The sequence below is a fragment of the Bison bison genome, unplaced genomic scaffold, assembly GCF_000754665.1.
Source record: "Bison bison bison isolate TAMUID 2011002044 unplaced genomic scaffold, Bison_UMD1.0 scf7180017864474, whole genome shotgun sequence".
In the NCBI taxonomy this organism is placed as follows: Eukaryota; Metazoa; Chordata; class Mammalia; order Artiodactyla; family Bovidae; genus Bison; species Bison bison.
Window position 1 is genome coordinate 9,415,349 of NW_011495035.1, and position 21,373 is coordinate 9,436,721.

The window sequence follows — 21,373 nt, forward strand, 5'->3', positions numbered from 1 at the left end:
TGAGTATCATTTAGTTGCTACTTCTTTGTCTTCCAGCCCTGTCTCCGAAACTCATATGAACTTGTCTTATTAGCACTTTTCCAAGGAGGCCCTTCATATATATATATATATATATATATATTTTTTTTTTTTAATTCAACAGACACTTTTACAGACATCTAGAAGGGTCCCCGTGCAGCACAGAATCAGGCAGGTGTGCGGGAATCAAGCAGCACAAGGCTGGCAAGGAAGTGTTCACCTCCCAGAAAAGAACTGGGGCTTTCCACAGTATTTGGGGAAATTTTTACTCCTGTAGAACTAGAAGAAAACATTGGAACAAATTACAGCCGGATAGCATGGAACCTTTGCAGATGTGAGCAGCAGATCAGATGATATAAACTATTTTTTTTTTTTTTGGTAGAACAACCCAGTATGTATTTATTTCATATATTCATCACAAGAGTTCAACCACAGACTTAATTTAAAATAAAAAAAGGAAACAAAAAAGACATTACAATTTAAGATACAGAGACCTATCCTGAAATTGAGGAATGGACAATCTCAGGAAATAATAAAAAGATAGCACAAGGAGAACCATGGATTTAGGCCTTCATGTTGATTCATTGTGCTTTGTAGAGCCAAATTGTATCTATGGAATATCTAGTGGCGCCCGAGGGTGGGAATCTCATGCCTTAGGGAGCATCACTAATAGGTGGGTATGAGGTTTGAAATGCTTCAGGTGCTGGCGGTGAAGGAGTAACAAGGTGGAAAAGGGCCTTTCTGACTTCTTCTTGACTTCCCATTCGATTCATTTCCTTCCCTTCTCTTTAGAGCTGGGACTGGAGGAACCAGACTCCCTACGCATCCTCATTTAGATCCCAAGGGATCTCAGCATACCTGGTTATAGATATTGAAATGCTACACGCACAGTGTCAGCGTTCAGGATATATAGTTCTATAAAAATTATACATTGGTGCATATCTGTGTGTATCTGTGTTTTTCTACCTAAATTGTCTAGGTCTGTGGGTTTTCTGCTTGGGTAAACAGTCCACAAAAGAAGTCGACTTTAGGAAGTTTAAGGCCCCAAGTACTCTTTCAGCACAAATTGTCGAGCTACTTTATGACACTTAAACTAAAAAGAGAGTGTGTCTGGTTTCAGTATCACAAAGTAAACAGAGCCAGGCAGGTTATGTAAATGGATTAAGGTGGCTTAATTCTTTCAATAAAATATCGTCAATAAATGTGCCAGATCAGATCAGTCGCTCAGTCATGTCCGACTCTTTGCGACCCCATGAATCGCAGCACACCAGGCCTCCCTGTCCATCACCAACTCCCGGAGTTCACTCAGACTCATGTCCATTGAGTCAGTGATGCCACCAGCCATCTCATCCTCTGTCGTCCCCTTCTCCTCCTGTCCCCAATCCCTCCCAGCATCAGAGTCTTTTCCAATGAGACAACGTGCCAAGAACTGGTCTAATTCTTTCTAACTTTGTAATAACCCATGAAGCAGGTGCAGTTATTAGCCTCAGTTTTATGGATAAATAACTCATGGCACAGAGTTTAGTAACTTGCCTTATTCCTATAGCTCGTATTTTTTTCACTAATTTATTGAGACATGATTGACATATAATATTGTGTAAATATTGTGTAAAATTGTGTTGATTTGATACATTTATATATTGTGATATGATCACCACCATAGCATTTGCTAAGGCCTCCATCCCATCACTTAATTACCATTTCTTGTTTGTGGTGAGAACATTGAGATCTACTCTCTTAGCAACACCCAAGTACATGATACAGTGTTATTAACACAGTATATTGAAGACCTGAACTCGGAATACAGGCAGTATGGATCCAGAGTCCCGCCTTTTAGCCCCTCAGTTATTTGCCTGCCTGCTAAGTCACTTCAGTCGTGTCTGACTCTGTGTGACCCCATAGACGGCAGCCCACCAGGCTCCTCCATCCCTGGGATTCTCCAGGCAAGAACGCTGGAGTGGGTTGCCATTTCCTTCTCCAATGCCATGAAAGTGAAAAGTCAAAGTGAAGTCGCTCAGTCGTGTCCGACTCTTAGCGACCCCATGGATTGCAGCCCACCAGGCTCCTCCATCCATGGGATTTTCCAGGCAAGAGTACTGGAGTGGGGTGCTATTGCCTTCTCCGATTTGCCTGCCAGAAGTAAACAAATAGATCAATAAAGTACTACCAAGAGAAATAACTCAGAGTGAGGGGAATAGACAGTGGATAGATAGGAAAGATGTTATTTTAAATAAAGCCCAGGGAAAGCCTTTATCAAGAGGTGACATTTCAATTGAGCCATGAAAAAAGGAGGGAGTGAGATAAGCAGCTCTCTGAGAGTGTTCCAAGAATAGTGACCAGGATGTGCAAAGATCCTGAGGTAGACGCATAGCATCATGACATAATAGGGCGTGCTGGAGACCATGGTACCTATAGACTTTGTGATGGTCCAGAAAATGTAGTAACTTCTAAGGTCCAACCAGTTGTTTCCAGACAGGAATGTAGACCAATGCGGCCATATCTTCCAGGTTTTAGTAGAACCCCAAATTTTATTATGTATAGTTTCTTGGTTTTTAAATGGTGACATCTAACTTTAAAAAAAAGTAAACCCACCAAGGGCCAAATAGTTAAAATGTGCAAGCCAAATGTGACCTATGGGCCATGAGCTTTCTGCTCTCTAACCCCCTTTGTTTTGTGTTCATGGAAACAGAGACCAGAAAATGAAAGCTGTTTGTCCACAGTGGTGGCCAAGCTGGTCTCAGTTAAGAATATAGGCTGTGAACCCACCCTGCCTGTGTCCCCCACTTACTGGCTGTAAGACCTTGGGCACATTGCTGAACATCTCTAGGCCTCAGACTCCTCATCTTTAAAATCAGAATAGGGACTTCCATGATGATCCAGGAGTTAAGACTCCACGCTTCCAGTGCAGGGGGAGCAGGTTCAGTACCTGGTCAGGTAACTAAGATCCTAAGATCCTACATGCAGAGTGGCCAAAAAAGAAAATCAGAATACTAATAGTGCCTATCTCAAGGTATATGATGTTGAAACTCATGATTAGCATTCAATAATGTTTCATTCTATTTTCATTATTCCCACGAATTTACTCTTTCTCTTTGTCTTCCACCGTGGATTATAGGAAATGTAAGCACTGCCTTTAAGTCAATCAGCTGAACTAAGCTTGGGCTAAGGTCAATCAGCAGAACTAAAGCTGAAATAAGCTTCATTGTGGTGTAAATAAAGGTTTTACAGGCCTTTATTTAGCTTCCACCGCAGCCCCCAGGGCTTCCCCAGTGGCTCAGTGGTAAAGGATCCGCCTGCAATGCAGAAGCCACAGGAGACACAGGTTTGATCCCTGGGTTCGGAAGATCCCCTGGAGGAAGGCAACCCACTCTAGTATTCTTGCCTGGAGAATCCCCAAAGACAGAGGAGCCTGGTGGGCTACCGTCCATGGGGTTGCAAAGAGTTGGACATGAATGAAGCAACTTAGCACAGATGCACGCAGCTCAGCCCCCAACGTTACACGACTAGGAAGCAGTGCTGATAAAAGGGCTGTTTTTTCCTGTAAGTGTTTCTTTTGGATTTATATTTGAAACTAGTTGAATCCTCTGTGCTCTGGCAAGGACCAGAGGTAAATCAAAGAAGCAATTTATTCCTCAAAGCCAGATGTGCCCTTGCATCCCATCAGCCAGCCCATGTTCCTGAAGGGCTGTGATGAGATGCTCTGACAGTCCTGGATGCGCCTCAGGATTTATTTGAGCCTGATCATTAGTGAGTGGATGCTGAGTTTGATACAGCTGATACTCCTGAGAAGGAAGAGGGACGCTTATGAATCTTTCCACCCTAAGGAAATTGTGTTTTCCACCTTGTATTAGAGAGACATAAATAAAGGTGATGAAATGCCAGGAAACAAATGGGATCTAGACCATTTTAAGGGAATTTGATGCATTTCTCTTGCGTTTGGGTTTTCTTGCAATAGTAGAGTGACCCTATGTCTCTGACCTCAGCAAATTAGAATTCATGGTGGGTTTCAGGGGGCTTTCCAGGTGGCTCAGACGTAAAGAATCCACCTGTCAAGCAGGTGACCCCGGTTTGATCCCTGGGTTGGGAAGATCCCATGGAAAAGGAAATGGCAGCCCACTTCAGTATTCTTGCTTGGTAAAGCCCATGGACAGAGGAGCCTGGCAGGCTACAGTCCACATGTTCGCAAGAGTTGGACAGGACTTAGCGACTAAACAGTGGCAGCAGTGGGTCTTAGGGAAAGACGAGCTAGTCTTATTGTTCTCTAAGTGTGGCCCCCGGACTAGAGGCAATGGTATTACCTGAGGACTTGTTAGAAATGCAGATTTTTCAAGTCCCAACTAAGACCTATGAAGTCACAAACTCAAGTGGAGCCCAGTGATAGATGCTTTAAGAGGCCCTCCAGTCAACTCTGATACAAGCTTAGGTTTGAGAACCCTGATGTCATTCATGACTCCCTGAATGAACATCTGAAGATCTTTTTAAAAACATACCATGGCCTGGACCCTTCTTCTCTGGAGTCTGACATGGGAGGTCTGGGGTGTGGCTGGAGCAGAATTCCTCAGCCTCCTCGCAGATGCCACTTCAAGGTGGATGACTCTCCGTTGTGGGGACTGCCCTCTGTATTATACGAGGACCCAGGCACTCACAACATTAGCAACAGCCATTGTGATAACCAAAAATGTCTGCAGACATTTGCCAAATGCCCCCTCCGGGCACAAAATTGCTCCTCCACTCCCCCCACCCTAGTTGAGAACCAGTGGCCTATAGCAGGGTTCCCGCACCTCATTTTCTAATGCCTGATGATCTGAAGTGGAGCTGATGTAACAATAATAGAAATAAAGTGCACAGTAAATATAATACACTTGAATCATCCTGAAACTACCCTCCCTCCACCCCTAATTTGTGAAAAACTGTCTTCCATGAAGCCAGTCCTGGTGCCAAAAATATTGGAGATCACTGGACTAGAGTATTGGTATTTTTCCAGGTTCCCTAAGTGCTTCTAACATAGAACCAGGACCTGGAACCATTCATGTCACCCAGCCTTATTTTTTTTTTTTAATATCAAGAGAAATGATGAGTTATAGTGGTTGAAGAGCATGGGCTTAGAAACCCTCATCTTGTCACTCACCAGCTCTGCAATATCCCTGGGCCTCAGTGTCCTCCTCTGTGGACACAAATAATAGCGCCTGTCTTGTCAGATGCTGTCACCATTAAGCATAGCTGTGCCAGTAGAGTGTCTGGCTCAGAGTAAACAGAAAACATTTGTGGGACAGTTCTCATCACAATTGTTATATCCAGAAAGGCAGGTACACCTCTCTGGGCCTTTATCTTTAGTTGCTAATAGGGATTGTTGATGACCAAGGTAGGCAATGCCATGTGGTGAGTGTATTTTCCAAGGAGCTAGTTAGCCATCTCATCCTGTAAACTACCAGCCTAGACTCTGGCCCAGCAGAAGCCAAAGTGGTAAACAAAGATGTGTGAGTGACTCTGTAGGAGCTACAGACATTTCAAGAGTGACAGTAATTGTCCTATAACATCCTCCCTTTTCTATGTAGCTTTAAAAGGGTTCCCAGTGGGAGGGAAAAAAGGGGGATTTCTGCCCTTGCCTTTTAGAGACGCTCTTCCTGTGCTGAAATGTCCTCTTTCCAAAGGATTGATAATGATAGTTTATCATGCCTGATTTTTGCTTCTAACCTTTGCCAAGTTATCTTTGTATCTCTTGTTTCCTTTAAGACTTCATAGATACCAGTCTTACATGCTTTCTTTGAGTCCTTTATTTTATTGAATCCTGTGCAATCTTGAAGACTTCCCAGGAAAGTCAGTATTATTGTCCCCATTTTACAGATGAGGGCATTGAGGCTCAGAGCGGGAAAGTAAGTGGACCGAGGTCACACAGCAGCCAAATCTATTCTGATGCCAAAGACGCTTCTATGTAACTGAGCTCTGTATAGCCACCTATTCAGGTGTTTTAACTGAGCCTCCAGAGGTTATGTGAGGTCACACAGCATGCTATTAGGCTCGTGCCAGCCCTGCTACCATGCCACGTGAGCCTGTCTGTCAACTCTTTCCTCGTGATGAAATAAATGGCGGCTGCAGACATGCCCCTTGCTGTAAATGAGCCTTCCAAATGCATGTGGGCAGCCTGACAACTGCAGCATCCCCACATTTCACTGGTGCCCAGAGGTGGAAACAAGAGAATGCCGCATCCTGGGGGGCCTTTGTGAGGACAGCAGGTGACACCTGTTCTTCCCATATTGGCAGGTCCTGTACAGATGGAGCAGACAAAGCAGAACATCTGTCATTGAAACAAACAAAACATCGGTGGAGCTTTCTTTGCCTTTTGACGAAGATTATATAATAGAAATTAAGCCATTCAGTGATGGAGGAGATGGCAGCAGCAGTGAACAGATTCGAATTCCAAAGATATCAAGTAAGAATGCCTGTCTCTCTTTTTTTTTCCCCCTCCCTTCTCCCTGTCTGCCTTATTGCTTAAGCCTCCCAGTGAGCCAGAGCTCAGATGAAATTAAACATGAAAAAACAAAAGACGTGATAAAAATGGACAATAACATCCTCCTTCCTTAGACAACTGATATTTGCTGATCACAGATAGTTTTGTGCAAAAGACAGTCTGACTTGTCTTGGCTTACGTAATAAGGATTTAATCACTTGACAATCAATAATCAGGTTAAAGCGGCCACAGATCAGTCACCCAGGATCTTCCATATGACCCAGGTGGTTTACAGCTACAGTAACCCCCACGTTATAGCTTAGAAAGTTAAAAGTGTGACCTAGGAGGAAGAAGCAAAAAAGAGTTCTTTAAATTGCTCTAGAAGCCTGTCTCTAGTGATACAATATAATTTAATGTCTTTGGCTGAAAATATTTTGAGCTTGAAACTGTTTATTTTGAACTTGTGTATGTAACATATGTACATAAGCACACATGTCTACATATAGTCAAGAATATCTTTGTTTTCAAAACTGTTGAAGTGTGTGTTCTTTTTTTAGGCAAATACATTCAATCTATTTTTCAGATACTGTGTTTGCAACTATCTCAACAGCATATTATTTTTTGTTGTGTGATTTTATTTGAATTTTTTTTTAAAGGCAAAATAGGAAAATCCATAGAGGCAGATCGGTGACTGAAAGTGACTGGCCAGTGGTGTTCATTGTGGTTTAAGGGGTACTGGGTTTCCATTTCAGATGATAAAAAGGTTCTGGAACTAGACGTGGTCCTGGCTGCCCAACATTGGACTGAACTTAAGGCCACTGAAGTTGTACACCTTAAAATAGTTAAAGTGGTAACCTTTACATTAAGTGTGTCTTACCACAATAATAAAACAAAGAAGATTGCCATTAGGTATCTAAGTGTAGATTTTCATTGGCTTTTGGATTTACTAGTCAAGAGGTAAGGGGTTCAGTGAAGGCTGGAGATAGGAACTTTCAAGTCATTGATGGAGATAGGAGATTTTAAATCATGGACAATCCTTGCTACAGAGTCCTGAGCATCAGTCCCTTTGTTCAGTATCTGTTTTATTATTCGTTGGATGAGGAAAGGGTCTAGTATCCTTGCTGTATCCAGTTACAGTAAAGTATCCACTCCACCAGTTTTAACTGCATCTATCAAATTTGGATGCCTCAAATCAGAAAAGAAAATGTTCACTGATTACTTCCCCCTTCTGAATAAGCACTTGTTACTGCTAGTGAATAGAACAGGACTTCTGGTGGGAAATGTAGGCTGCACCAAGAACACGCTCCAGATTCAGGAGTAATTTGTCATCTTCCAGATGAGGTTTATATTTACTACACCTCTTTTGCATGCAAATAGTAACACATTTTTTTCTTTGCAAACACTGGGGAGAATTGGTTTCTACATCTCAGAAGAGGCTCTAACTTCTGTTGAAAGGAACCAAATTTATGGTGAGATGTGGAAGTAATCTCCAGGCCACAAAAAACACAAGATTGGAGTTTGTTTTGGGGTTAATTTATCTCACTTCTTAAAATCTGACTTCATACTTGCTTATCATTTCAAGAACTGTTTTTTTAAGATTGATAATTCTTGATTTAATTCATTACAAAAACATATTTGAAGCAATTTTATTGTTATAATGATTAGATGATAAGGCTGTAGCCATGAATAAAACATGGTCTCTTTCTCAAGAGATTTTCCATTTTGATGGTTAGAGATCTTACAATCTTGATAAAACTCAAATGACGGTTGGTAACTTCTTACTGTGAAAACAATATAAGACATATAAGGAAAAGTTTTTAAAAAATTATTTTGTTGGGAAAAAATAGGTATATTTAGATATATATGTGTTGGAATCCCAATTCAGGTCTTTACTAAGTGGATAATCTTAGACTTATCTTCCTTTTCTGGGCCCCAGTTTCCTTATCTGTTAAATTGTGTAATAACCATACCAGAGGCTCTCAGGGTTTTTGTAGGAATTGTCATATGGCTCTGTGCCCAGCACAAAGCTTGAATTCGAAAGAGAACATCAATGTTTATTTTGCTGCATCATTGATATCCTAGTATTTATCTGTAGTGTTTGCAGTTATTTTGAAGTTTCTTCTCATGTTAGATGTGGACACCCTCCCTTAACAAATGCTTAAATAGAGGTCCAGAGATGTCTACCACCTGCTCCCAAGTTCATAGCTAGGGCGTCATAGAACAGAGACTAAAACAGTCAACAAGAGTTGGTCTTGATACAAGTGAGCTTACTTAGAAAACAGAAAGAGACTCACAGACTTAGAGAACAAATTTATGGTTGCCTGTATACACTGCTGTATTTAAAATAGATAACCAGCAAGGTCCACTGTCTAGCACAGGGATCAATGTTATGTGGCAGCCTGGATGGGAGGGGAGTTTGGGGGAGGATGGACACATCTGTATGTATGGCTGAGTCCCTTCATCGTTCACTGGAAACTATCACAGTATTGTTAATTGGCTTGGGCTTAGTCGCTTCGGTTGTGTCCGGCTCTTTGTGAGTCCATAGACTGTAGCCCGCCAGGCTCCTCTATCCGTGGGATTCTCCAGGCAAGAATACTGGAGTGGGTTGCCATGCCCTCCTCCAGGGGATCTTCCCAACCCAGGGATCGGACCCATGTCTCTTACATCGGCAGGTGACTTCTTTGCCACTAGTGCCACCTGGAAAGCCCATAATTGGCTATACCCCAATATAAAAGAAAAAGTTTAAAATTGGCTATACCCCAAAAAGAAAAAGGCTAAAAATAAAAAAAAAAAAGAGAGAGAGATGGTCATTTCCAATAGACTTGAGACAGTTCTTCCATTTCCAAGAGCCCTATGTCCTGCCTCCCTTTGTTGCCAGGGTGAGTGGATACTGAGTGAATGTCTTCTCTCTGCAGATGCCTATGCAAGAGGAGCCGGGCCGTCCACTTCAAATGCATGCACGCTGTCGGCCATCAGTACCATCATGATCTCCCTCACAGCAAGGTCCAGTTTATGACAACAGTTCTCCGAAGGACTTTCTCTTTATAATATAAGCAACATTTAGCTAGTTGTTTTGAAGACGCCCAGTACTAAGTAATATTGTTGTTCAAGTACATCTTATTACTGGAAAAAAAAATGTTTTTTGCTTCTTTAGGAATGGCATTCTACAGTACTTCCTCAAAGCAAATCTAGCTTTGTCTGAAGTTTCTTTGGAAACTCTGCAATGCACTGAAGACATCTGTAATATGATGTTACCAAAGCAGTTTACATATGTCCTTATATGCATATTTTTTATTATATATTTAGTGTTTTATAGGATTTTTTAAAGTCAACATGAAATGTAGATATTAATTTTTTTCCTCTGCTGTAAAATGCTATGGGCAACACAATCATGTGATTATTATTTGAAAGTATTTCCTTTAAAGACAGAGTTGGAAACTCACCCTGGTCAATACATCGCAGATTCCTTGTATGGTTCTACAAGGGTCTAGACGCAGCGCAGCTGAAGGATTGTCTGTGACTTAAGGCCGCTGTGTAGGAATGACTCACGGGATGTCTGATGCACTGAATCAAGTTGTTTAGCCATTGTACAATATGTTTTCCAGCCCTGTTGTGAATTTTGTTGTTCCACACAACTTGAGATGATTTCAGGAATGGCCGCAATCTCAAAACCTAAACTAACTGCCCGAGAGGTACCTTGAGCAGTACTCCCACCCCTGAATTTAGCATCGTACGGTAAGACTTTCTTTTCCCTCGACTAAGTTAGCCTTGTCTTTGTAGTAGCATTATCTTAGCCATGACACTGGAAGTTACATATCCTGTAGTAACATAGACCAAAAGTTACTATAGTCAACCACGTCTTTCAAAGGATAAAGAATAATTTTACTATCTTTAAATGTATCTGTTTTGAATGTACATTTAACAAAGAAAAGAGTAATTCTCTGTCAATGGATTCATAACTTCTTTACAAAATCTCTTATAGATAATATGTGTATCTCTTTAATGATAGAGCCCTTCTTTTAAATCAGAATTATGTAAGGAGTCTGGCAGATTTCTCCTATTTCAGCAAATAGTTGCCACAAAGAATTTTTTTCATGACTCTATAAGAGATCTTTAGTACAACTGTATGGTATCTCGATGATTCTCCTGTTTTGCAGTTGGTAGCCTTGTTGCTTTATAAGCTTTATCTTCTACGTCTTAAAATCACACATTGGAAAATGACAATATCAACAAAACCGTATTCTTATGAAAAGAACTATTTGTTATAACGGGGGAGGTTTTGTAAGCTGACACTAGTGGAACAGTGCAAATAAAATGCAATGAAATTTTCTATAAAAATTTTCACTTGTAAACACACCGCACCTTTTCTTCTTTCTCAGAGAGCTCAAATTTTGCCTGTAATTTGTCATTTTTGCTTACAAAGAGTATAAGTTAACTTTTCAACCTTCTAGCTATATTTATCCAATAAAGTCATAATCAGGATTCCACTTGTGTAAAAACTAGGGTGGTAACTGGGAAAAAATATATTGTCAGTATTTCAAACTGTGTTCCTTTCTTAGTTTGATATGGTTACTTCTATGTTGAAATAAGACAAAATTTAAAATCACACACACAAAAAAATCAACAAAATAATAAAATGAATGAAAAAAAAAATAACACCCCAGCTAGTTCCCAACCCCAGTGTTAATGATATTTACCAGTGATCTAGCATATGTAATCTTTTTTTAAAGGTATTGTTAATAAATATTCTGTCATTTGTAAAGATACTTGTCTTTTGGGAGCATTTTTCCTGCCTGCCTGTCAGGGAATCTGTTCACTCACCCTTGTGCTAGTTATAATTTAAGATCCTAGAGGGACTCAAAAGTCTCTGGCCACGATCCCTACCTAGAAGACCCAGAGAAAACACCATTGCAGGTCCTCTTTGGAAGTAGAGAGGGTCAAAAATCCACAAATAAATCTCCTGAAGATCAAACGTGAGTAGATCCTCTGGATTAACTCAGTCTTTTCTACACTTAATCTAAGGATATCTGTTGTTTTAAGGTTTCTTCCAACCCCATTGCTAAAAGGATAAAATCTAAACCTGAGGCCCTTGTTAATCTGATAACAATTTAAGTCCATACCCAGCCACACAGAGCCCTCACTGGCCCCCGAACACCACTTGCTTTTGGTCTCACCTCTGTGCCTTTTGGGCATCTGGCTGCCCCTTCTTGAAATACCCCCACTCTTCTTTAATCCCCGATCTTGACTGTTCTAGGGTAGCTCCAGCCCCAGCTTGTCTGTGAAGCCTTCCAACCCTCGCTGACCTCCTTCCTCTGAATGAGCTGCAAGCCCTGTCAATACCCCTCACTTAGTAATTTAATCAGGTACTACTTTTGGAAGTCTCTTGTACTGTTATCTTGCATTTTAACTCAACTCCTGTATTGTTACTTAATTTTCCTTGTATGTATGCCTTGTCTTCCCAACTAGATTGTAAGCTCCTTGAGGGCAGGGACTTTGGTCTTATCTTCCATGTACTCTCCATAGTGCCTAGCACAGTGCCTTGCAATAAATAATCATTGATTAATTGATTGAAGGGGTCTTTGAAGTAGCATTTTGCATCAGTTGCCCGCCTGTGTGCCCCAGCAAACCAATCAGAGGAGACTGTAACTGTTTTGCAAGGTGGTGGAAAGTGTCAGAAGGCCTGGCTTCTGATTTGAAACCTTGGAAAAAGTCCTTGACTCTCTCAGCTTAATCATCTGATAAATAAGGCCCTGGATTAGCTGAGTCTGACCAAGCTCAAGGTATTTTTTTAAAAGTGCCCCATAGGCACCTTCACCCAAACGTGTCTTATTTGTTGGTTTTCATGGTTGTTGCAGGTTAGGCTCACTGCCTGCAAGCAACAGAAACAACTCTGGCTTACCTGAGCAAACATAAAGGAATGACGCAGGTCAGATCACCTGAGCCATGGAGACACTGAATGCCCAAGCCTTGGTGAGACTAAGGAGCAGGCCACCCCGGGGGTGAACCTGCAGGAAATTTGCAGTCTTTTGGGGGAGCTGTTTTGGGTTGAATTAGCTCTGTTTCTGATTTCAAAGCCACTCTGTTCAATATCCAAATTCCTAGAAGAGTCTGATCAATTTGTTAGCCACAAGAGCACCTTGATCATGTACTCATAGGGGAGAGACAGTTTGTTAAAGGAGAATTGAGATGATGTTTCTAGAAGATTGGAAAATAAATGCTGGGAATGTCTAAATAGCACACTATCTATGCTTAGCCATCCATGCGAGATTCCCCAGGCCCTAGTCCCAATTAATATGTGCGGGGAAATGCATTGCTGCTTGGGGTTGTTGCACAGTGACTAGGAGAAGCACTAGAAAAAGGAATATTTGCTTTGGTTATTTCATCTTTTCTAGCACTTATTCTGATGTTCATTTTGTGTATGGGTGGTTCACCTGTGATTTAACTGTACAAAAGAAGATTCTATTTTGCCAGATAGTTGGATTCTCTCAGCATTCCAGAGTTTTTATACAGCTCACAAAACCTGAGTATGAAACAGCATCTTTCCACGGGGGCGGAAGACGTGGATGATAAATTTCATCCTCAGGTGAGCTTGCATCTCTTCCAACCTGTGAGATGGGAGCTGCCTTAAGCTTTTATCTTAAGATAGAATGATTGAGTTATTCCTCCCTTCAAATGTTTGGTTATTTACATCTGGGAAGCGACAGTCAATCCTGATGAATCTTTTCCCAGTCTCTCCCACCACCCATACCCTACAGCAAATATGCTCCAGAAATGTTGAATTCTAAAAAGTCCATAAATAGTAATAATTAGCTTTTAAAATGTCATGTAATTTTTAAAGCAATGTAATGTAATCAACCACCAGGTGATTTTTGCAAACTATATTGGATTATCAATGCTGCTGTTCACCTCCATTAACATAGATAATCAAGAATTGGATATATTTCCTCTTTTAATTTTCATTTTATATTGGAGTATAGTTGATTAACAATGTGTTAGCTACAGGTGTATAACAAAGTGATTCAGTTATATCCATCCAATTATCTGTTCTTTTTCAAAATTTTTATCCATTTAGGTTATTACAGAATACTGAGCTGAGTTCCCTGTGCTAAACAGTAGGTCCTTGTCAGTTATCCATTTTAAATATAGCAGTATATGCATGTCAATCCCAAACTCAATCTATCCCTCCCCCGACCCCAACACTTTCAACACATAAGTTGGTTCTCTAAGTCTGTGTTTCTGTTTTGTAAATAAGTTCATTTGTATCATTTTTCTAGATTCAGCATATAAGCAATATCATAAGATATTTGACTTTCTCTGACTTACTTCCCTTAGTATAATAATCTTCAGGTACATCCATGTTTCTGCAAATGGCATTCTATCATTCTTTTTAATGGATGAATAATATTCCATTGTGTATATATATACCACACCTTCTTTATCCAGTCCTCTGATAATGGACATTCAAGTTGTCTCCATGTCTTGCCTATTGTAAACAGTGCTGTGATGAGCATTGGGGTGTATGTATCCTTTCCAACAATGGTTTTCTCCAGATATATGCCCAGGAGTGGGATTGCTGGATCATATGGCAGCTCTATTTTTAGTTTTTTTAAGGAACCTCCATGCTGTTCTCCATAGTAGTTGTACCAGTTTACATTCCCACCAACAGTGTAGGAGGGTTCCCTTTTCTCCACACTCTATCCAGCATTTATTGTTTATACGCTTTTTGATGATAGTCATTTTGACTGGTGTGAGGTAGTATCTCATTGTAGTTTAAGAGTTGGCTATATTTTCCTTTATGACAATTAGAAGAATTCTCTGGCCAACCATAATGATTTCGGGAAAAAGCCTTTTAAAATCAAATACTTTTATTCAATCTCTGGATCTACCCCCAAAGTGTTCTACGAAAAAACGACAGACACTGCGGCCTTACCTAGGCAGCCTAGTACAGTGTCTAAGAATATGAATTCTGGAGTCTGATCACCAGGGGTGCATTCAGACAATTGCCACTTATTTGACAGGATAACATTTGTAAAGTTCTAGAATCACAGCTCTCCAAATACTAGCAAATTGTTCTGTAAATAAGTAAGTCATTGTTCTTTCTCCCAAGTCACTTGAGATGGTCATCATAAAACGGACAAAGAATGTGGGTGCATTCCCTAACCAATGCCTTCCCTGGTGCAGTCCCTAACCAGAATGAGTGTTGAACTCACCTGAGAGTTCACTTTTTTTCTTAAATTTGTTTCTTTCATTATCACTTTTTTCCTAAATATTTTCAATTCTTAGTATAAATTTGAATATTTAATACTTTCAATAATACAATTAATAAAATAAAACTGTGTAATTATGTTAATAAAATAAGTCAGGCAGTAGGGTTCTCAGTCAGATGCCAAATCCTCCCTCAGTTTCCCTCTCTGGCATTGACCTTTCATTTCTCTGATTCCAGCACATCATGAGTACTCACACATATGTATCAGTTCATTACATGGTGTCACTTTTTCTTGAACCATTTTCAGCTTTTAGTTTTATTGTTAGCAGATCATACTTACAAAAGTGACTTCAGAAACCCCCAAGCATATTATTAATCAAAATAGGGCCTCGTGAGACTACATGCAATGCCTATAGATTTGCATTCTAAGTATCTTTTTAAAAATTAATTTTTATGGGAGTATAGTTGCTTTACAGTGTTATGTTAGTTTGTACTGTACAACAAAGTGAATCAGCCATATGTATACATATATTCCCACTTTTAGGGAACTTCTTCCCATTTAGGTAACTACAGAGCATTGAGTAGAGTTCCCTGTGCTATACAGTACATACGATGTGGTATTTAAATAATCAGAGCATAGCCCAGGCTTAAAGTTTGGCTGTGATTCTTGACTGCTGTCCCAAAGTGCCAGGCCTTTATCCTACCCGCCACCCCCATCTCTGACCCTGACAAAGCTGGAGGGTGGAGAGCCTAGGGCAGCATTTGGGGTGACATCACCAGGCTCTGCCCTCCTGATCACCATCTGTAGTCAGGCTGCTTATTCCAAAAGGAGTCCCCTTTCCCCTCATGCCGAATGGGCCATACAGACTAAATGTTCCAATTCCACAACCCACGTGTAAACCACGACACTCAACAGAGCTCACAATTTAGACAAAATCAGCTACCATCCTTTTATTCCCCAATCTCTGAAAATTGGACTTTTTCTATATATTCTTACCGATTGTTAGGAATCACACAAACCATTCCAGGAAATGTATATACCTTAGGATTTTAACTAACAAAGTGTAATGACTTGCATTTGAATTTTTAAAAATAATCTTCAAAGTGCTCTTCACACTAAGAAGCAGGATATGCAGGTTTTATCCCTTTGTATTTATGTAATGGAGGGAAAGAGGTGACATGGTAAGTCCATGGTAAGACAGACAATTAGAAAGTTGGGACAAGAATTTAGTACTCTCAGGACTTCTCTGGTGGTCCAGTGGTTAAGATTTTGTGCTTTCAGAGCAGGGGGCACTGGTTCAATTCCTGGTTGGAGAACTAAGAGCCCACATGCCATGCGGGATGGCCAAAAAGTAATAATAAAAAACAAAAGAATTTAGAACTCTTAATTCTGTGCATTTCAAAACCTAGAAATAACGATTTACTCAGAGGAAAGACAAGAGAGGGTAAGAAGCTGGTCTGTTAAATTCAACCAAAAGGCAGCCAGGACACTGAGTTGGTGAGAAGACAGTGGCGAGGTGGGAGGGGAGATGTCTGAGGTTGAGGTTGGGAGGTGGAGGGGTTCTTTATCCGACCAGGCCCAGGACAGCCATTCAGAGGAACCTGTGCCATCTGTGTACCAGGCCCTGTTCTAGGCACAGAGGAGCAGCAGGGGGTCAGGAAGAGAGACCCCACAAGGGCCACAGGATGAAGGAGATAGAGACTCTGAGGCTGGTGTGAAATCTCCTCATTTGGAGTTAGACTGGGTGGGGAAGCCAGGGGACCAGTCACAGTGTTTTGTCACAATATCACAGAGAAATGCATTGGTAATTTTAATAGCTGACAACAATAATGCTTTAAGCATGTGCCAGTCTCTGCAAACCTGTAGTTACCATGTATTATTCCTATTTGGTACAGGAGGGACCAAGGCTGAGAGGTTCATAGGTTTGTTCCAGGTCACACAGCTGACTGGGGAGGCCAGGAATTCAGATGCTGGTCACTTATGACTCTAAGCCTTATTCTAAACCATTAGATATTTATACCAATAGGTTGACAGGTAAATAGCCCGATAGCTAGATAGATACAGATACTGCTTCCCAACAAGAAGGGTAGTGAGCTTCCCAGGAAGTTGTACACAGGTTGTTGAAAGGTGACCTGGGCACGGACGGGCAGGGTTCAATTTGGTTTGTTTGGCCTGAGATGAATATAGTTTCTGTTCTGGCTTACGCTTGAGAAACTGCCTTTCCTTTTCATTGTCTAAGTTCAATCAGTTTCTACCCTGCTGTTCTCAACCTCAGAGTTTTAACTTTAAATGAGACAGGAAAAGTTTAAATAATATAATAAGTGATTAAAGTAGCATCCAACAGAAAGTAACCGGGGAACACAGACTTCCTGGTGGCAAGAGCCAAGGCTTAGAAAATAAATTGTCAACGAGATGGGGGAAGAATTGAAAAGGCTTTTCCGTTGGAGAAAGCTTCAGCAGCAGCATAGGGTTTCTGCAAGGAGAGCTCATGCAGCTAAGATATGGTGAGTTTTCTGCTCCACGGTGGTCTCCCTCTATTTCTTGGATTTCTTCACCTACAAATGGTCTCTTTGCTTGTTTGTTTTACTTGGCTTCCAGTGTCTCAGAGTTGTTTTTGCAATATTTATTGGCAATTCAAAGTTAACTGGGCCTCTTCTTTTTTCTTGCTATATCTGGCAAGCTTATGCAGGAAAGTCGTCTGCTTATTGAGGTAATTCATTCCTAGTGCAAAATTCCAGGGTCTTGCTGAGTGTGATCAATTCTTTGAAGGGTGATGTCACTGAGGGTGGAAGCACAAGCTTTGCTGTTTAAAGTTCTGTTGGTTTGTTGAAGTCCCTGACCCCTTAACCGAGGATAGTATGTGTGTGTCCAAGGAACTAGAGCTACTGGCTCTCACAGCTGAAAAGGTCTAAGGATCCAGCTCTTTAAGAAGAATCTGGCTGACCTCTGAACTGTGACGTCAGTGACTTAAGTGTTGATTTCTTTCTCACAGTTTTCCCTCAGGCTGATGCATTTTCATTCATTTTTATCACCTAGCAGGGGCAAATCTTGGGTTTTTATTTTAATAAATGAAACAAAACTGATAACCCACCTTTATGGGGAAAAGAGGCCATTGGAACATTAAAATAAGGCACATGGGTCACGTGAGCCGAAGGGGTGGTACTGGCTCCCGGAAGCTCGGTTCTCAGCAGGGGCTCAAGCTGCCCAGGTGAAGGTAGGCCCACGAGGTTGGGGCAGGCGTTCCTGAAGGGAGAGTGACGCCAACTGTGAGTTCCTATTCTTTTTTTTCCCGTTCATTAGATTGTTTTTATTTTTGGCTTCGCTGGGTCTGTTGCTGCTGGCGCTTTCTGCAGTTACGGCTAGCGGGCCTCTCGCGCTGGCGTCTCTGGTTGTGGGGCTCGGACCCTAGTGCCCCGGCTCAGTAGTTGCTCCAAGGCATGTGGAATATTCCCGAAGCAGGAATGGAGCCTGTGTGGCTTGCATTGGCTGGACTCTTAACCACTGGACCGCTGAGGAGGTGGTTACTTCTTTATTAATATCTAGAGATGATTTAATTTCTCCCGTCCCCACGCAGCTTTAATAAAGTGAGTCTGCTGCTTTGAGTTTGGTTCGTTTGGTCTGATGTGAATATAGTTTTCTCTTCCGGATTACGCTTAAGAAACTACCTTTCTTTTTTCATTGTCTAAGTTCTGCCAGTTCCTACCCTGCTGTTAGGCACACGGTGATAAACAGGGCCGTGTTCTCAACCTCGGCATGTTTCGACTTTAAACGAGACAGGAGAAGTTTAAATAATATAAGTGATAAAAGTAGCATCCAACAGAAGGTACCTGGGGAACAGAGACTTCCTGGTGGCAAAGAGCCGAAACTTAGAAAATAAACTGTCAACAAGATGGGTGGGGGCGGGGGGGCGTAATGGAAAAGGCTTTTCTGTGAGAGAAAGCTTTGGCGGACGCTCGGAGGTATTTGAGGGACATGGTGCTTGTGATAGAGGGGTGCTCCCTGGTGATGTGGGTGGAGAGATGATGGAGGAGCCAAGTCAGAGGGGGCTTTGTTTTAAAAGGAGCTTCAACTTGAAGGTGCTGGAGTTATTTAAGTGTTTTGGACGGGGGCTGAGCTCTGCAGATGCCCTTTTGCTTAGATGCTTCAAAGAAAGGCAGTACTGGAGGCCAGGATATTGAGAGGCTGCGGCGTTGGTCCTAGCTCAGAGATGATGCAGACAAGGGTGAGAACACAGAATGCCAAGATTTGGGGGTGGAAATGAGATGTGCTCGTGTTCAGTTTGCAGATGGACAATTCACTATCAATTAAGTTACAGGTTGCTCGTTCTGAACCGCGTTTACATTCACATCTGTTGCCTTAAAAAGAGGGATACTGGCGGGAGAAATAAGGGTCAGTCTTTAAAAGGGAATGGTTTTCGAAAAGTTTGAACTCTGGAACGTGGTTTGTTGTCGGTGAAAGCAGGAATACCTGCAACAGGTGGAGACCCTGGGGCTGACACGAAGTCCTATTCTAATCAGATTTTCCACCTTCACTCGTGCCATCAAAGACTGTTTTCGGTTCTCTGTTCTCACTTCCACATATCTACTTTTTTCCTTAACAAATTAGCACCTAAGGTTTATTAATTCCACCAGCAGATGGACCTGACACATACAGGCCTCCCTGTGAAAACGTTTGGATGTTTAATCAGGATGTTTTCTGCCCACACAGAGTTCCTCCCCAGGCTGCATCAATAGCAGCAGTCCTTGAGGCATTTCAATAAGGCCCAGGTTGCCGAGCTGCTGGCAAACTGCCCTTCCCCCTCCAGTCTCCCCAGTGCATCCCAAATACTGAAGAGATGGGCTGAAATCCGTATTGGAAAGGCTGTCATGCAGAACCACTGTTTGTTCTGAGCCTGTGACTGTAAAGCCTCTTGGGAGGAAGGTAGCTGTCCACCCTCCTGGCAATTGACAGAAAGAGATGAGTGCCCACGGCTAATCCACCTGCTGATGAGGGTGTTTACTGTGAAGTGCTCACACTGATTTGCCATGACATGGTAGTAAAAACAGAACACACCACTAAAAACCCAAGTCCTTTCTATGGCAACTTACACATTACAACATAGCCACATCGTCAGCAGAGAGAGACCCAGGCAACATCAGCCAGGTGGCCAGGCACACACGGGTCTCCTGGTTATTTCCAATCAGGTTCATATTAGACACCTGTCTCTTCTCCATGCTTTTATTTTAGGCCTTGATGATCTCTGCCAAATAGTATTTAGTTCCAGCTATCTGCAAGGATCTGTGCCAGGGTGGCAAGAGGGCTTAAGAGGATCCAGTAAACACTTACCCTTCTAAGAGTCAGGGACTGTCCCAGATGCTGCAGATAAAAAATACATTTCATATGAGCCCCATCATCTTGGATGGTACATCCTATAGCAAGGGTTCGCAACCTCTGGGATCTAATTCCTAATGATCTAAGGTGGTGCTGATGTAATAATAATATAAATAAAGTGCACAATGAGTGTTATGTGCTTGAATCATCCTAAAACTATCCCTCCCCATCCCCAGCCCCAATCTGTGGAAAAATTGTTCTTCCGCAAAACCAGTCTCTGGTGCCAAAAAGCTTAGGGACCACTGTCAATCACTCTGAAAGAGGGGCTGAGACCCAGAATGCAGCCCCAGAGACAGGATCAACCCAAATCTGCCTTTGAAGGCTTGGCAGAGGGAAGAGGGGTACAGGTCCCCAAAGACTGAGTGTGAGTTCCACAAGCTGGAGGAGGAAGGGTCAAACCCACTGTGGAGACACATGGTCTACTCTCTGCTACCCCAGCCACTCATACCCTGATATCAGACGGTGATACAGGCTCAGTTCAGTTCAGTTCAGTCACTCAGTCGTGTCCAACTCTTTGCAACCACATACATCGCAGCACGCCAGGCCTCCCTGTCCATCATCAACTCCCGGAGTTCACCCAGACTCGCGTCCATCGAGTCAGTGATGCCATCCAGCCATCTCATCCTCTGACGTCCCCTTTTCCTCCTGCCCCCAATCCCTCCCAGCATCAGAGTCTTTTCCAATGAGTCAACTCTTTGCATGAGGTGGCCAAACTACTGGAGTTTCAGCTTTAGCATCATTCCTTCCAAAGAAATCCCAGGGCTGATCTCCTTAAGAATGGACTGGTTGGATCTCCTTGCAGTCCAAGGGATTCTCAAGAGTCTTCTCCAACACCACAGTTCAAAAGCATCAATTCTTCGGCGTTCAGCCTTCTTCACAGTCCAACTCTCACATCCATACATGACCACAGGAAAAACCATAGCCTTGACTAGACGAACCTTTGTTGGCAAAGTAATGTCTCTGCTTTGGAATATGCTATCTGCTGCTGCTCATAATTTTCCTTCCAAGGAATAAGTGTCTTTTAATTTCATGGCTGCAGTCACCATCTGCAGTGATTTTGGAGCCAAAAAAATAAAGTCTGACACTGTTTCCACTGTTTGCCCATCTATTTCCCATGAAGTGATGGGACCGGATGCCATGATCTTTGTTTTCTGAATGTTGAGCTTTAAGCCAACTTTTTCACTCTGTACTTTCACCTTCATCAAGAGGCTTTTTAGTTCCTCTTCACTTTCTGCCATAAGAGTGGTGTCATCTGCATATCTGAGGTGATTGATATTTCTCCCAGAAATCTTGATTCCAGTTGTGCTTCTTCCAGTCCAGCATTTGTCAT

The 21,373-nt window shown here is 42.0% G+C and overlaps 1 protein-coding gene across 3 annotated transcripts in view; it reads left to right on the forward strand.

The window, feature by feature from the left end:
• Window positions 1-11,228, forward strand: part of CNTN4 (contactin 4) — a 999,337-nt gene extending 988,109 nt beyond the window's left edge. For all 3 annotated transcript variants that reach the window (XM_010862023.1, XM_010862025.1, XM_010862024.1), the window contains 2 exons: window positions 6,280-6,448; window positions 9,382-11,228. In XM_010862023.1, coding sequence (XP_010860325.1) covers window positions 6,280-6,448; window positions 9,382-9,482 — 270 coding nt within the window. In that variant the 3' untranslated portion in view covers window positions 9,483-11,228. The remainder of the gene's footprint in view (window positions 1-6,279; window positions 6,449-9,381) is intronic.
• The last annotated feature ends 10,145 nt before the right edge of the window (window positions 11,229-21,373 follow it).